General features: G+C 40.0%; 1 protein-coding gene across 1 annotated transcript; it reads right to left on the bottom strand.

The window, feature by feature from the left end:
• Window positions 1-5,731: 5,731 nt before the first annotated feature.
• sec23b (SEC23 homolog B, coat complex II component) lies at window positions 5,732-15,527 on the bottom strand. Its single transcript, XM_075463692.1, has 19 exons — window positions 15,367-15,527; window positions 13,815-14,042; window positions 13,366-13,423; window positions 13,136-13,222; window positions 12,222-12,458; window positions 11,944-12,026; window positions 11,689-11,833; window positions 10,414-10,572; window positions 10,107-10,222; window positions 9,868-9,991; window positions 9,646-9,726; window positions 9,441-9,530; window positions 9,092-9,198; window positions 8,528-8,681; window positions 8,245-8,322; window positions 7,912-8,073; window positions 7,690-7,776; window positions 7,324-7,545; window positions 5,732-6,760 (listed from the first exon to the last, which is right to left on the bottom strand). The coding sequence occupies exons 2-19, from the start codon at window positions 14,033-14,035 to the stop codon at window positions 6,671-6,673; spliced, it is 2,301 nt and encodes a 766-aa protein (XP_075319807.1). The 5' UTR covers window positions 14,036-14,042; window positions 15,367-15,527; the 3' UTR covers window positions 5,732-6,670.
• Between the last annotated feature and the right edge of the window lie 1,065 nt (window positions 15,528-16,592).

Raw genomic sequence — 16,592 nt, 5'->3', positions numbered from 1 at the left:
AATTATGACTCTGTGTGTTCACCTGTATTTGTTACAGTTGGCGGGTTTTGTTGGGCTTTGGATTATTGTCTTTTGGTTAGTTTTGATTAGATTCTCTGGCTTTTGTTTAGTCATTTGTTTTTTTCTGATGTTATTTGCTTTACTCCAGCTTCCTTTGTACTTTCAGGTCATATCTGCTATTGTCTTGCTGTTTCCTGACTTTATCCCTAGATGTCCTCAGTTGCCCTTCTACTTTCACCATGTTACTACCTGCTCCTTGTATTCATTAGTCCCCTGCATTCATTCACGCAGTCTTCCCTCCCAGTACATATACTTCTAGGTTTTCATTGTCCCTTGCCAGGTCCTTGCCAACCATGCTTAGTTTGCTTAGTGTCCTGTTGTCATTTATTACTGTGTCCTTGCTCCGGCTCTATTTTTGTTTGTCTCAATAAAATTCTCCGAATTTTGATGACATAATAAGGGATAACCATTAGGAGTAGAACATTTAAACATTAGACTCTGATCTTTTTGGTGATTCTCAGACATGCAGAGGTCAACAATCTCCATCAACAACCCCCATTTACACTCATTAACAGTAATTCATTCAAATAAAATCCAGTGAATCGCAGTAAATCCTTTTAAATCTCCCAGAGCACTGGTGCTGTTTCTGCTACTGTTCGCCTTCATTTCTCAGAGTGTGTTTTCAAAGAAGCTGACCTGTGATCTTTCGTTCAGAGAGCTGCTGAGGGCAGGCTGATAAACCGACTGCTTTTCATCATCGAACTGATGGTGGCCCGTTGAAATGACTTTACAACGAGAGACCTCAGTCCATCCTTTCCAATCAGAACTGCGCCGCAGCACTTTCCTCTGAATAAACGAGGTCAGACAAGCATGACGTCTCAGTTATCTCAGCAGCGAGCCGATATCTTAGATCCCAGGGGCTAAGCCACACTTTGGCATGATTTTGAGAACTAAATTTGGTTTAGGCTCTCCACCAAGGTGCCCCAAATCCCGATGAATGAGCTGCCGGTGATACCGCAAGTATTTGAGACTTTGCCAAGGGAAAGATGACTGCTGTTCCATCTGCATGTGATGAGATTCCCAGCAACATTTTTTAAGGCACAAGAATAATGAAGGAAATTGATTAACTTCTCTGATAGCGGGTTGTGTTTTCAGACGAAGACCAACTTAAGTACCAATGGCTCCGCATTCCACCCCTTTCAGAAGAGCTCTCTGTTTTTAAATCACTCAGTAGCTGCCGCCAGCAGCTGAGAAGTTTCTTGTGGACTATCAGCAGTACATTAGAAGTCCAATGACTTGGCTAAAGTGTGGTAAATATTGCTTATGATGTCGGTGTAGATGCTCAAAGATTGTCTCCTGAGTTTGTAGCAATAACAAGAAGTTAATCCCTGCTCTCAAGTTGACACATCTCAAGTTGTTTGCCACAGTGAGAGGTAATGAATGTTCACACATCCACTGTAAGAGGAGGATCATTCTGATGAAGCAATCCCATGCACACAACACACACTACACAGAAATGCATTTGATCATTTTTTTCCCCACTCTTCCCACAAGTCTTTATGTTCTGTTTTTTTGTGTGTTTGCATGCACTGCTCCTTGGAGATGTGTTCACAGATTTGCGATCATCTTTAGATCACTGAACTGTGAAGGCTTCGGCAAAACTTGCACCTCTTGAGATAGTCCAATGTCAATTCTGAGGTGTGTCGGGATCATTACTTTGTTATAGAGGCCGTCCTTTTTTCATCCCTTTTTTTTCCCCATGAATTGCTGGTATTCAATTGAATCCATGCTTTTTCTCTATAGTGAAATGTTCCATCTGGCATTGGCTGTGGCACAAGTTGGAACGATCCACCTCTGTGTTTAATACTTGGAGATAGATTTTTTTCATTTAAATCTACAGACATGCCTTTGCTCATTTCTTCCAAAAAGGTTCAATTTTCAAATTTTCAAACAGGATGTCCTAATTAGCCTCTCTATGAGTTACTATATGTCATTGAATATTTCAAAGGTTTATGGAGTCAGAATATTTGAAAGGATCACCTGGATTGGAGTTGAACAATTTATAGCCCTTACAAGCTAGTTAAGCCCTGAGACTTTAGTAAAATTCAAGCTGAAATCTCTGGGGAAATCTCTGCCCAAACTTTTGCATGGATATGATTTCCTTTGACTGGCGGCCTGTCCAGGGTGTACCCCGCCTCTCGCCCATTGACTGCTGGGATCGGCTCCAGCCCCCCCGCGACCCGACCGACACATTCAGCGGTATAGATAATGGATGGATGGATGATTTCCTTTGTCTTACTCTAAATTGCACAAAGCAAAATTAATACACTGATCGAGCTGCAAACGTTTACACTTGTGTGAGTGTTTAAACTTTAACTTTATGCCTTTTAATGATCAGTTTTATTCTGCGTATCTTCTTTTTACCTTTAAGTTTTCTCAGAACCCTGGTACAGGAGTGCCCAAAACTTTCAGTTTTCGAACCAGAAACACTAAGATCAATGCAAGCTACTGTGACAAAGATGGTGGAGATTCAGTCTACTTGTGCTGATGAAAGCCACATTTCCTCTCATCCAGTATACCCAGGTCACCAAAGCTATTGGGTTCAAGAGCACAACTTTACACCTCTATGTCTCTTTCATAACTGCTGTATATGGAATCATGTGTTTTACTCCAATGAAAAAAAACATGATTTAGGTATTTTTGGAGGGTGTGTGAAATATTGACAGTATGCTTTTTTCTGCCATGCATTTGTCTTCGGCCATAAATCAACAGCATCGCTCTCTGTTCTTGCCACTCTCCACACCACGTGATGCACACAACACACGTATGTTTTCTCTTTTTTGGAAGTTATATTCTTACTCGGAGCTCAGTGTGAGAATCAGAGAGAGTGCTCAGCTTGTAACCGGTGGAGACCGGCCCTAAACGGAACTCTTCTCTTTGCTGAACATAGCCTAAATAAGCAATACTTTGTGATGACACTTTAGTTTTCAGGACAAATCATATCTTATTAAGAGAAGCCGAAGCTCCTTGAGTGATCACTGTGGTATCAGGATGAAAAGATGTTTCCTGCACTGCGTACTCAGTGTATGTACTCTTGTCTTACGAGCAAGAATGAACTAAAATGTCAGAGCAAAACAACTAAAAAAGGAATATCTTGTGCACTCAGTGTAAATAGTGACACATGGCCTCGAATGACCCGCTACTCCATTTATGGGCACTTTGTGCTCCATTTCGCAACGCCCCACACTCCCATAAACAGACACTACCTTCAGTTCCTTCAAGATATTTGTTATAACTTCAAAATGTGATCTGTATTCAGCTCTGAAATGATATTAGCAATATTTGTTTTAAACTACTTATGAACAAACTATGACACATATTCCACAGAAATCTTACATAAGTTATCAAGTACAGAAGAAAGGATGGATTTCTGTAACTGCTAGGCTTCAACTGATCCCGAGGATTTTTTTCAGAAGATAATAGCCTAAGACATCATATTTCCTTGCAGCTTTGCATAAGCCTTGGACTGATGTTAAAAAAAGATATTTTTAAAGATACAGGACTGACAAATTTGGACGTTTTATCCATCTGGATCTCCTCGAACACGCAAAGGCAAAATATGCAAACAAAGAGCTTAAATGAAGACATATTTATTTTTCTTTTCATGAAATCATATGTATGCACAGTGTGGCCTCAAATCCTATGTCACAGCTCTGCTATTAACCACTAAATGCATGGACTGAAAATGAGCTCTTAGTATTGTGCATGAGTATCCATGTCAAAAGAGATTAACAGCTGTAGCACGGCATTTTTTTAAGTACCCTTGGATACCTTTGGAGCATATGTGGCTTCGGAGTGCAACGCAGTAAGGGCCTAAGCCCTGGACGGACACAGACCTCATTTGTAGTTCAGCGACGACTTCTGTTTAAAGCTGATAAGAGAAGAATTTGCCTCTTAACACAGAGCCCATAAGGATTACTCTTCATAATCTGTCATTCACTGATCCTCGAAATCATACTGTCTGCTCTGAAATCAGCTTACCGTGACAGTGGATGGTGACTGAGTGGTTTTACGATTGGGATTGTGTGTCATGCAGGCTTTACCACAGTAGCGATGAATAGAAAAAAAAACAATTTTTAGGGAGATTGCTGACTACAATCTGCATTGAGGATGTGCCACCTACTGTTTTGTTAAGTTTTGTGAGATCATTTTTCGTCACTGTTGCATGTTATCTTTCGCATTTCCGATACTAAACAGAGAAAAGCCTGTTCTCAAACGCAGACAGACAGATGCCCGGTGTTTAAACTGAGCATTTCTGATTGAAAATCAAAGCAGGGGGAACATTCTTTTATAGTAAACCAATGAAACGGTCATCTGGAATCGCTGCAGCTCCTGTTTATTCTTGCTCTGTTGTTGCGTTGAATTAAAATGGGTTTAACCCTTGTATGGTTTTCGGGTCAAATTGACCCGTTTCAAATTTTTAAAAGAAGAAAAATGGTACAAGTAGGCCTATACATTTTTTCTGCCTGAAACTCAATGGCCTTAGCTTATTTTCTGTGATAGATATGTACAAACAAAAAACCTTTTGAGCAGACATGCTACTATACCCCACACATTTATATCCTTCATATGGTTTTCGGGTCAGTTTGACCCGCATACACAGAGACACACAATGTTACATTATTATCATCAACGCACAGAGAAGCTGTTTGTTCTCACTTTTTTTTGGGATGTTATTCCATAACATTGTAAAAATCAAAAATTTTCTCACACTATATGCTTTACACCTGCACATCAAGGGGGTGAGACAAAGAGATAGATACCTCTAAATCACAGTACAGTGTTCCACCATCAGTATGACCAAAAGATTTAGCTGCCAGAGGGCTTTGGAACTCATATTTGAAGAGGGTCAGGCACATAGCGATGTGGAAGAGGAAGATGTCTCCAAATATGAGGATAATTTAGATTTCAATTCAGAGTGTTCTGATTCTGAAAGTGAATTTGAAGAGCCTCACAGACATATTTGTCTAAGAATGGACTAATTGAATGGTCTTCACTCAGCTGCTAACTTAATACGGATGGTACCTGGGCCCACACGATTTGCAGTGACTTCTGTTCAGGATATAAAGTCATCCTTTGAGCTGCTGATTCCTGACTCAGTTCATATAATTATGGATATGACCAATCTTCAGGGGAGACGTGTTTTTTCGTGACCCGTGGAAAGAGATAGACATCATGCATCTGCATGCCTACTTTGGCATCCTCATCCTTGCTGGTGTCTACAGGTCAAGAGGGGAGCGGACTGAAAGTCTGTGGTATGCTGAGACAGGGAGAGCAATTTTTAGAGCCTAAATGTCTCTGAAGAGCTTCCATGTATTCTCCAAGATAAGCATGATTTATGACACCCAAGTCTTGAGTATAGTGGATTTTTAACATCAATTATAACCTTGTGACAAAAAGAGTAGTCACATTTCCATTGTTAATTGTGTTATAGTAGAGACTGATTGTATTCATTAAACTTATGTATTATCTCAGTTGTTTGAAATTGAGATAAAGAAAATATATGTTAATGGTTTATGAAGTAAAATCTTATGTTATAGAACTGTTTTAATTTGACCCGAGGGACACCAGATGGTCCCAAAAATGAAGACCATACAAGGATTAAGCAAATGTAGCGCGAGTGAAAATAGTGCCTCTCTTATTGGTGGAAGGACAGACAACACAGAGACTGTTCCCTGCTGGAAGGACTTTATATGGATAGCATGAAGAATCCAGACAGGCTTTAAACCACACAACTGTCCTTTTTACACAGTTTCACACTATGTTAAAGTTTGATTACAGACACTTAGGCTGTCACTGTGAACAAAATACCAGATGGTCAATAAGTCCTGATGAGAACTAGTGTCTTACAAAATTAAAAATAAACCTACAAGTTCGTCATTGAAAACTGAGTCGGTCTCAGTTGAGCTGATGTGATTGACTTCCATTCCTCGGAACGTTGAGCCTCATTATCTAGTGAGGGAATTTTCTTGGAAAACATTGAGACATAATCCCTGAAGGACCCTTTATGTCTCTGTCAAAAAAAAAAAACTGATGAACAAGCAATGAGCATCAAGTCCTTTTCGCCATTTTTTTTCTTTTGTCTTTTTAAGCAGGCATTAGAGATACTACTATAATCTATTCATGTGAAAAATTCTAAATGTTATCATTAGCTATGTATATATAGGCGTTCTATTACACAGCACCTTCAACCGAGTCTGACGCAGTAGACACACATTTTAGAACAAAAAACAATTAAAGTTATTAGTCTTATCACTCTGCATGTCAGAGGTAACACCTGATATAAAACAGAAATAGAGAATTAGATCCCACTTATGTGACAGTCTGGTTTTGGAGAACAGGAGTCATTTCTCAAAAAAGAAAATATATATATATATATATATATTTTTTTTTTAATGAAAATGACCAGATGTGTAATTTTATTTCCAGGAATGTCCCCACTGCTTCTTTTGTATCATGAAAATGTCATATATGTCAATACAGAAGAAAGAAAAAATGAAAAATCAACTAAACACATACAGCCGACTGTATAAAAACATGGGAAATGTTGCTGGATCCCAACAGCTGGGCAGGAATGTTGTATTCCTCTTCTTTATGGAGGAACAGACATCTATGCAGAGCTGGAAACTGCCAGTTTCTTCAGGTGGTCCATGAAGACCTGCAAACTGACGTCGTCGGTCAGGATCGGCGCTCCTGTCTCCTACGGTCACACAGGACAACCATAATAGCCATTAAAAGATTTACCCAGCACGCATCACTCAGACGTCACCGACATACTGTAGTTGGACATGCAGCAGATTAGAGTGCAGCCGTTTTTTTTGACTTTGGGAATAAGAAGATTAATGTCATTTTCAGATGTGAAATCTTCCCCACTTATAATAAGGGATTGACTCATTCAAGACCTTTGTTTACTGACGGCCTTCTTCTGAGTTGCCAGTCGTGATTGTTTTTTTCCATGTGCAGTAGACAATCCTGGGCTTTTAGTCTTTAATTTGATGAAAGAAGGAAATGAGAATTTTCAAAACTTTCACAATGTATTCTAGATATAGTCACGAAAGCTCTGTTATTTGTTGAGAGTCTTAATCTGGTAAAACTTGCGAAAAGAGAATACAAATCAACAGAATTTGATCATATCAAAATGTTCCCACCTGCACATATTTCTCAATGAAACTGGAATGGTAATGACAATCTGCAAATTAGGCAATTACCATTCTGAATAAAGTAAAAACGAAAATAAGAACATATCAAGTTTTTATTCTGTACCTGTCCCCATGCATAGAGGTTGTTGTGAGTCTGTGAGGGGTTAACTTTGGAAAGGAGGAAGCGAGCCTGAGAGCCTCCATGCTCAGTGTCGACGTAGCGCGGCATCGGGAAGCGCGTCTGTAGGATCTCTTGAGCGTCGTCCAGAGGAGCCTGGAGCAGCTGTTTGAAGTTCTCATACTCTGCCATTTCCTGGTAGCCTGCCTTTCGCCACTGGGCAATGGTCTTGAAAAAAAAAAAAGAAACAGAAAAAATTCTCTCTGTAACTTTGCCTTCAATTACAGTTAAAACATTTATTTTAAAAGGTCTTAAAAACAAACATGTAATCTCTTCTTCAAAGCATTCCTTTCTAGTGGTCTCCTGCCTCACCTCTCCGTGGAAGATGACCAGCTGGAAGAAAGTGTCCATCAGCAGGATTCGATCTGGCAGAATACTGCTGCTGTCCAGGAGTACAGGCTGCGAGGAACAAACCATTCATTCAGGACGCAGTTTACAACCAAACACTTACAGATGCTTCAAGGAGAAGCACATGATCTGCTACCAGTGAGACAAACAGAGCATTGATGGTGTTGTGAAGGGAACGAGGCTGACCTCTGGTGGTCCGTGGAAGGAGTAGGAGTAGAGGATGGGCTGGACCATGATCAGGGACTGGGTCAAGTCCTGCCTGACGAAGTGGTGCCTATAATAGGACGACTCATCTGGGCTGTTGTTGAAAACCTGAAGGAACGGTGACCGCCTCAGGTGGAACATAAACTGCAAGTGGAGAAGAATATTACAATCATGATAATTTTAAAAAAACAATCTCATGCAACTTTATTTAATATAATCAAAACTATCGATGCGCTCTAAAATAAGCACACACCCCTATCACATTAATGAAAACTAGGTTTAGTCAAAAGTTAACACTTAAAATATATGGTTTACCTGTGGGTAAAGGGACAGGGACTCTGACAGTTTGAAGGATGTGGGGTCGTCTTTGTTGAACTGACCAAACTTCTGACACTGAAAACATTGGAGGCAAAGCATGGTTCAAATACCAGACATACCACAGATTTAACCAAATGCAACATGGAACTCCCATATATGACATCACTATAGGAAAAAAAAAAAATGACGCATGCGAACTACGTTTATCACAAAATGCTAACAATGCCAACTATGTGATGTTATTTCTGTCAAGACCAACATGGACACACTCGTCACTCACCAGGCGGATGAGCTGCCTGTCAAGCCAACGCAGAACATCCGGTCCTTCCTCCGACTCTGCCCTGAAGACTCCCAGGCGAGCCATGAGCACCGCAGCAGCTTCTTGGTCGAAAGACGACTCGATGTGCTGAATCTGCGACTGGGCATCTGCCCAGCTTGAGTGGAAAGAAAGGCAAAAAGGAAGGAAAAAATGAGAAAGGGGAAAAAAAAGTAGGACAGTGGAAATAGCAGAGGTGCAGGTGAGTGTGGGTGTGGTGTGAATGACGCACAGGCATAAATTACAGGTCCCTGAGGGTGTCAACCTGAACTGCAGGTGTGCAAACATCCGCTACAGTGAGGCAAATATTGGTTCTCGTCATCTCGTGTCTAGTTTCTCAGGCAGATATCAGGCTTTATACTTTACATTGGGTAGTCCATGAAGTAAGACATTTTTTTTTTTTTTTTTTCCCCTTCAGAAAATCTTTTCAGTTTGTTCAGAACATATCAGGTTGACATTTAATAAAGTACAGTTTTAGGTTCTTTCTTGCTTGTTTGAAATCACTAATCATATAAATCAGGGTCTTACTTCCTGGCGATGGTGGTGACCCGTATCCTCCTCTGTGTGTTGGAGTGCTGGTATTGGGTCACAAACTGGATCGCCCCTCGGCCGCCCTGGGGGACTGGTGCATTGTGCTATACACGCATACAAAACAATCAGTACTCTTTTGCATGGGTTGAGCAAACTGGCTAGTACTGTGAGGAGTACTCACACAATACGCCATTGTTTCAAGAGTTCCATAGACTAATATTTGCAGTTATTCAATTGTTTGATGTGATTAGCAACTGTACTCCTCTGCACACTGTAGTCTGATCAAAGTTTAAAAGCTGAAGTTTAAAAAAAAAAAAAAAAAAAAAAAAAAAAAAAAAAGACTTACCTGATTCACAACTTCAAAGTAAATGCCCAAAGTGGTGGATGGGTTGAGACTGCACACTTTCCACTGGGATGTTCCACCAACTCCCATCTCCTACAGAAAACAGAAAACACATTGTGATGAACGTCAGTAAATGATAGCTCTTAGATCAAATGTCATGGAAGACAGAAATCAGAGCTGCCCCGTTTCATCTGGGGCAGTGACTCACATTCTCTGAAACAGAGGGGCCCTTTGAGTTGAGTGAAACGCACGGTCCGATGGTGCCGCAAACTTTCAGCTCCCTTGACGTCTACAAAGACAGAAAATAACATTTTCTCACATCAACTGAATGGCCTTAGCTTATTTTTGAAAATCTAACCGACACAAGTTCGATATAGCAAGTTTCTAACATTTATAACTGAGCACTACAGTGACTGAAAGACTTCTTTACCTTTACTTCCAGGACACCACCAAAGGCCATTCGGAAGTCTCCATTGTAGTCCTTACTGAAAACTCTCTGGAAAGTTTGCTTAAAAAGTGAGGTATTGAAAGAGTCTCCCATGACTATGTGTCCCCTGAAACATAGCAAAACATTCAGAAACTTAGTTACGTGTAAAAAAAAAAAAAAAAAAGGAGGAACAAATACATATCCAATAATGTCAACCAATTAAACAGCGAGCGCTAACATACCCTGTGAGATTAGATAAGCACTTCATCTCCAGCAGACCCGTCTGGTCCAGAGCACACGCATAGATGTCAATACTGTGGCCATTTACTGCAGACCGGTTGGACAAAGCTTCATAGTACTGTGGAAGTTATAAATGACAAAAAAAAAAAACTCTAGACATGAAATATCAATTGAAAATACCCAGTCACATCATATACATCTATTTGGGAAATAAATTTGACTGTTTTATTTTGGGTTATTTGTGATAAAGGAGCCAGTCAAACACAGGTATGATTGCAGATTTTTGCAATTGCTCCATGCATATATCACCTTTGTGGCTTTCTTCAAGTGGCGTGCATTGTCCTTCTGAATGTCATGCCAGGAGCGGATGGGGGTTTTCAACTCGTCTCCCACCACCATGCCAGGGCCCTGGGTCGGTGGCCCACCGATGAACAGCATCACACGAGCCCCTGTGTTGGGGAATGTGCCCTGAGGAGAAGATGGGGAGAAACCGGATTTCAGTGGGTTCCATTATACCTCAATTTGCAAAACCAATGTTGCTACCTATTTTGTTCCTACAACACATAGTAGTTAAAACTGTTTATTCTACAGAATAAGGACAAATTTATTATCACATTGATTTAAAGCAACAACATTGGTTATCTATACCATTTATAAATAACACTTGTGTTAAAGTACTGGTTTTGTGCCTGGGATGCTGATAATGAGTATAAATTAACTAATGACAACCCTTTAAAGGCAAGTATGTACAATATAACAAGAGACTTAAGATAACAATATCTTAAGTTTCTTTATCCAGTCTATTTGAAAAATGTTCCACCCTGCCAATGCTATTTTAGCACTATTAGAAAAGAACTATAACAAGTGTTGATAAGTGTTCAGTGACTCTATCTAAGCTAAGTGCAAACCTCACAACCAACACCAACAACAGTCAAAGTCCAAAAGTCTGGGAAAGTTCACAACATGATGAAACATTTGGCAACGAGCCATTTAAATGCAAAACAAATGTAATAACCAGTTAATTTGATTTCCTTCCTTTGAAATCAAGTTAAAAGTAAACAATGATTCATTTAGAAAAGGACACACTGTCCTCAGTCACAGAATAAGCCAGCTGTTACTGGATGCTGAAAGCTTTTGGCAGCTCTGCTTTCTGTGTAAGGCTCATTCATCAAGTCGTGTTTGGAGCCACAGAAAGAACAAAAATCAGGGCACATCTCCCATTGGTTAAGGAAAGTACAGCAGGGAAATGATCTCCTGCACTAGAGGTTATATAACCACACAGATTATCAGAAGAAGAAGAGACGGGGTAATGATGGTAGAGGGAAAAGACAGAAGGAAAAGTGGAACCAGCCTTTGAACTGACAGAGCAAATCTACTGCGGCCACATATGATTATCAGTCAGTAACATGTGGCAATTTTGTTATGGAGAGGCTAAAGTTCGAGTTACGCTGAAGCATTTTAATGACTCACAAATCAGCTGTATGAAAAGGGTAAATTAGTACGTCTGTACACAGAAATGTATTTTTTGAGCTAGTTCAGTGTTATTTACATCCACTTATTGCATAGCATTAGAGTTTGTTGTACCTCCAGAAGGCCCACGGCAACAGACAAGGCTACGCCAGTGGAGCGGAGTGGTCGTTTGCCCTGAGGGACAGGCCAAGGGTCTCTCTGAAGCTCTCCAAGCAAGTCTGTCAGATTCATATCAACTCTGTGCACAGGCTGAAGGAACCTGGATATAAACACACAACAATCTTAGGAAAAACCAAAAGTAAACTATTCTGAGCCCTGTTGAAAAGGCAGTAGCTATTATTGATGAAACGTATTTTCACTCCTCCATACCTGCAAAATGCAGAAGCATCCTGGGGGGCTGCAGGGCGACCTTGCTGTACTGATGCTGCTGGCTTTATCAAACCGAGCATCTCCTGAAACAAGCAGAACAGATTTTATATGTCAGCTAATGTGTTTGAAAGACTATTTTAAAGCAATTGTAATCACAACAATATGAAATAGATGTTCATAAATATCATTGTAAATGCCACATTTAGTCCCCACAACAATCTTTCTCTTTGTATCTAAAATCATTCCTCTGATAACCAAATGTTCTCGTATGGACTGACCTGGATCTGTTTAGAGGAGAGGTCCTTGGTGCCCCTGAACACGTAGCTCTTGGCAATTCCCTCACAGCTGAGCTCGTGAACTTGGACCATGCGTCCAAATGTGATGAGGCCCACCAGAGCGTTGGGTGGTAGCAAACTGAGGGACATCTGAAGGGACTCCTTGAGGGCCTGGAGGTCCTCCTCTTCCAAACACGTGTCCACAACATACAGAAAGATCAGAGGGGCTGGGGTCCCACGCTGTAAAGAGTTACGGGAATGGGATAAACACGAGTGAGAACTCAAGCCTCATTAACACTACAGTGACAAATAATTTATATTTTTACTGTCTGGAAATAGAAAGATTTTTGGCTAAATAGTTGTTTGGTTTCCTGGAAGCTAAAAGTTGGTTTGTATATAACCAGCGACATGAGACACCCAGTGATCTTCAGAAGCTCGAATTTCTTCTGAACACCGTATGAATTATTCACCAAGTTTCACTTGTTGACCACAACAGCAGCAAGATCCTCAGTGGTTAGAAAGCCTTGACAGTTTATTTGCACTACTACTAATAATGATAACTACAGCTTGTTGTATTCTTTAATACATTAGAACATGTCATGATGACACTTCTGTCTTCAATGTAGCAAATCAAGTGTCCTTTATCATAGTCCTTATCCCAGCAGACAAATAGAAATCCTATATTCCACTGAAGCTAATGCATTATGGGACTTGAGAAATGTCACAAAGTACAACAGTATGCTGATGTCTCAGAGTGAAAGTGTGCACTGAACACGGTTCTGAGACTGAATAACAAAAAGAATAACTCTCCACCTTCACATACTAACAACCAATTAATGTTGCCCTTTGCACAGTACATCTTCAGTACGTCAGTAACTCAGCTGACGTCAGAGTGCAGATATAAATTTAGCACTTACCTGTACTATATACTCAATGGTAGAAAACTGTGGCATGAGTTCAGCTGGCTGGTTCACTTCTGATATACCTGCATAAGATGGAGGAAACTATCACAAAGAGAGAGAGTGAGAGAGAAAGATCCAGATTAACCAGCTAGTCCACATAAAGTTATGAGGGTTACACAAGCTTTGACAGCAATAGGTATATGAAAGCACAATAACTAACCCACGGCATGAATATCGTTACTTACAGGGTTTCTCTGGAAGCAGAAGTTGCATGCCCATATTTTGGCTCTGAAGTCAACCTGACTATAAAAGGAAAAAGAAAGAAAAAAGATTTTCATGTAAATGTCAGGAGCGCAAATGTGACCGGACTGGATTATGTAAGGTGTGTTTGCAGTTCTAATGTACCAAAGTGCAACTCAGCACTCTGAGATAATGAGCGATTAAAAGATATTCAATTCCCTGTCTCCCCACTGCCAGAGAGAACAAATGTCAAAATCTGATGTGGAACTGGACATAAATGATTACCAACAACCAAGGGCTGTTGTAAAGGCTGACCAATAAGAAAGAATAATTTAGCCCTAAAGACCTTAAAAACAATAAATGAATGGATAGATAGATAAATAGATAGATATAGATAAATATAAATATTTCAGCTACTCATGTAGGTTTGGGCACTGTATTCTGTGAAACTTACGATAGTGGGTTGAGCACTGCCTTACAGTTGGCCCGGCTGCACAGAACGGGCTCATACTGGACCGGAGGCAGGTTGGGCCTTTCCTTGAGAGGTGTGAAGAGGCAGGAAACAGGGACCACAAGCCTTGTGGCCTCCAGGCGACTCGAAGGCCAGAGGTTCCAGCTGAATCTCACTCCATCCCTATCCTCATTCTGTTGAATGAACTCCTGGTAGGTCGACATTGCTGAGCTTCACCACAAAACAAAAATGTAATAAATTAATAAATAAACAAGAAACAGAATGAGATCCTCACTCCAGCAGAAAAAAAAACAGAAGCGATCCCTGGGACACTGCTAGTCCAAACTGTGCAGCTCCAAACTAACTTCTTTTCTTCTGTCTACCTGCTCTCTTCTACTCATGACAGTGAACATTCTCTCCTTTTCCATCGGATCCTTTCTCTTCTGTGCTAAAAAAAGACACAGATCTTCAAAAACATGACGCACAAATATGTCATCAGGAAACCTGATCTGCATGTTTTGATGACGAGGGTAACAGTGAACAGGAATCTAAAAATGAATGGATAGGTGTGTCAAAACTTTTGACTGGCTCAATTCAATTAGGCTCCACTTTTGTTGGCAAGTGTCAATGAAACATTAGTGACGCCCTTTACAAAGCATCAATAAGCAGCTGCCTGATTTACCTGCATACTGTCTCCTTCTCACCGTTGCCAAATCTACAAATGATTTCTGCTAGATTTTAAGAATTTGAAAAAACTACCAATGACGCATCAAACAGTCAGCTGGGCACAAGATACTGAGAGAATAAAATATCTAAAATCCTGTAGCACTATAAATCAACAGTGCAACGTGTAGGGATGCACCTGTTGATTATTTTCATATTACATCACCTAAGCATTTTCACTTTGCCCTTCAGCTGCTCAACAAATTATAATGTTTGGATAGTGCCACTCTAGATTCTGTAAAATGTACAATAATATATCCAACATATAGAGATTTGGATGACATCCTCATGGCACTTGTTCAGTCTGATCTTACACCAAGGAATGTTTATCATGTTGTTTTTTTTAAAACTACAATTCATGTATTTTTTTTGTTTCACGATAGTAACTTATTGATTAGTAGGAGAATAGAAAGATTTGGGAAAATACAGAGAAACACAGGGAGATATACTTGCACATAGTAGTATGCACCCGGACACACTGAATCAATAGTAAAAGCTACAAGCCACGTATCATCACAGATTACGGTTCGAGTGAGCCTCCGGATCAGAAATAATGTTGTGGTATCCCTCCATTTACAAGTTGTACGCTAAAGCAAAACATCATTTTGAAACGGTTGCAGCTGTAAAAACCCAATTAATCTAACACGAAATGTTACTTTCGTTGATCCTAGTGGAGTATTAGCTATAGCAACCATCTAGAAGCTAACGCCGCCTCATACAGCTGGCAGGGTTAGCTAACGGAATGTAGCATTAACCCACTTCCTGTCCCTTCTTAAATGGAAGCTGAAAAACGGGCGATCGGCTTTCAATCAAAATTAAGCCAAACTCTTACCTTTTATATAAAGTTGACTTCAGGTCTTGGCAGGAACTAAAACGACTGTTGTGTTGAAGGCAAATTACAGCATTTGGAGTTACAAACAGATGGACGTACAGGACAGAAAGACGTCGGTGTGGGGATCGCTCCCTGTCAGCCGGCTCCTGCACTTTACTAGAATGACGTGTTACTCTGAGTTCAGGCGTTTCCTATTGGCTCCTTTTTTTCTATGACGTATATTAGCCGTGCTGTTCTTCCGCAGGGGAAGAGCGTAGCCTACTCATGGGAAATGGAGTTCATTGCAATGGTCCACGACGGCAACCGTATCGTGTGTGTTTCCGTATACCCCAGTGGTAGTCGCGGGCAGTTGCATCTATTAACAGTTTGCCAGTATGGGAAGATCATTGCGTATTACTTAATTAATCTATATTTTAATCTATATGTATTATTATTCATTCATCAGCATGTTTACTTTGCTATCATATCTTCCACCGTATACAGGGGTTAAAGAATATTTATGAGTACTGCTCTAAATTGAGAGATAGAGTTAAGAGACTCGGTTTTTTATTTTCATGCTGCACGGTCTCTACCATAATATTTCTACGTTACTCCCAATTAAAAAAGATTAGATACTTTAATATGTTTCTTTCAGGACCCTAGAGTAGTTTTATGACAAATTAGAAAAAAAAATAGAGAAAAAATAATCAAACAGTACTACTTATTATCAATTCCACTCATTAACCTATTATTCAATTACAGCTAGATGTCATTCTCATCCTATTTAAGGATTAAAAAAGGAACAGTCGACTATATCTTCCATGGAAATGTCTACAGATCTGTACAGCTCTGGGAGGGGTGGGTGTTATCGTTTTATAGGTCCCCATTAAGTAGCTGTCCATGGTGCTGGAGTCAAACGGTTCTTCCAATAGTCGTGATGCACTTACTTTCTTCCAATCTTACGATTGACGTCTCTGTGTTCAAAATACATTCCTTAAAAATCAGTGAGAGACAATGGATGAAATCTGATAAACTCAAGACAACCAATAAACCTCCGAATGCAACACCGCACTGCACCTCTAGAGTACATACGTTATCGTGCAGCTGAAAGCCATTTGAGTTTTAAAACAGGACACCTTATTTTCGCTCACCTCTATAATCTTGCTAATCTTAGAAAAGTAGCGATTTGTTTTCTGTAAATATTTTTGGCAATTATCAGTTTACACGTTGGTTTTTTAAAAAAAAAT

Source organism: Odontesthes bonariensis, chromosome 4 (assembly GCF_027942865.1).
Source record: "Odontesthes bonariensis isolate fOdoBon6 chromosome 4, fOdoBon6.hap1, whole genome shotgun sequence".
NCBI lineage: Eukaryota > Metazoa > Chordata > Actinopteri > Atheriniformes > Atherinopsidae > Odontesthes > Odontesthes bonariensis.
Note: the sequence above shows the minus strand (reverse complement) of the source record. Positions and strands in the feature narration are given on the sequence as shown.

Bases quoted from the DNA above. Each gene is read 5' to 3' on its own strand.
- sec23b (XM_075463692.1), bottom strand. From the start codon at position 14,035: ATGTCGACCTACCAGGAGTTCATTCAACAGAATGAGGATAGGGATGGA. The intron at 13,424-13,814 runs GTAAGTTTCACA...TTCCTTTTATAG, and splicing joins GCAGTGCTCAACCCACTATC to TCAGGTTGACTTCAGAGCCA. The intron at 9,727-9,867 runs GTAAAGAAGTCT...CTGTCTTTGTAG, and splicing joins GTGGTGTCCTGGAAGTAAAG to ACGTCAAGGGAGCTGAAAGT.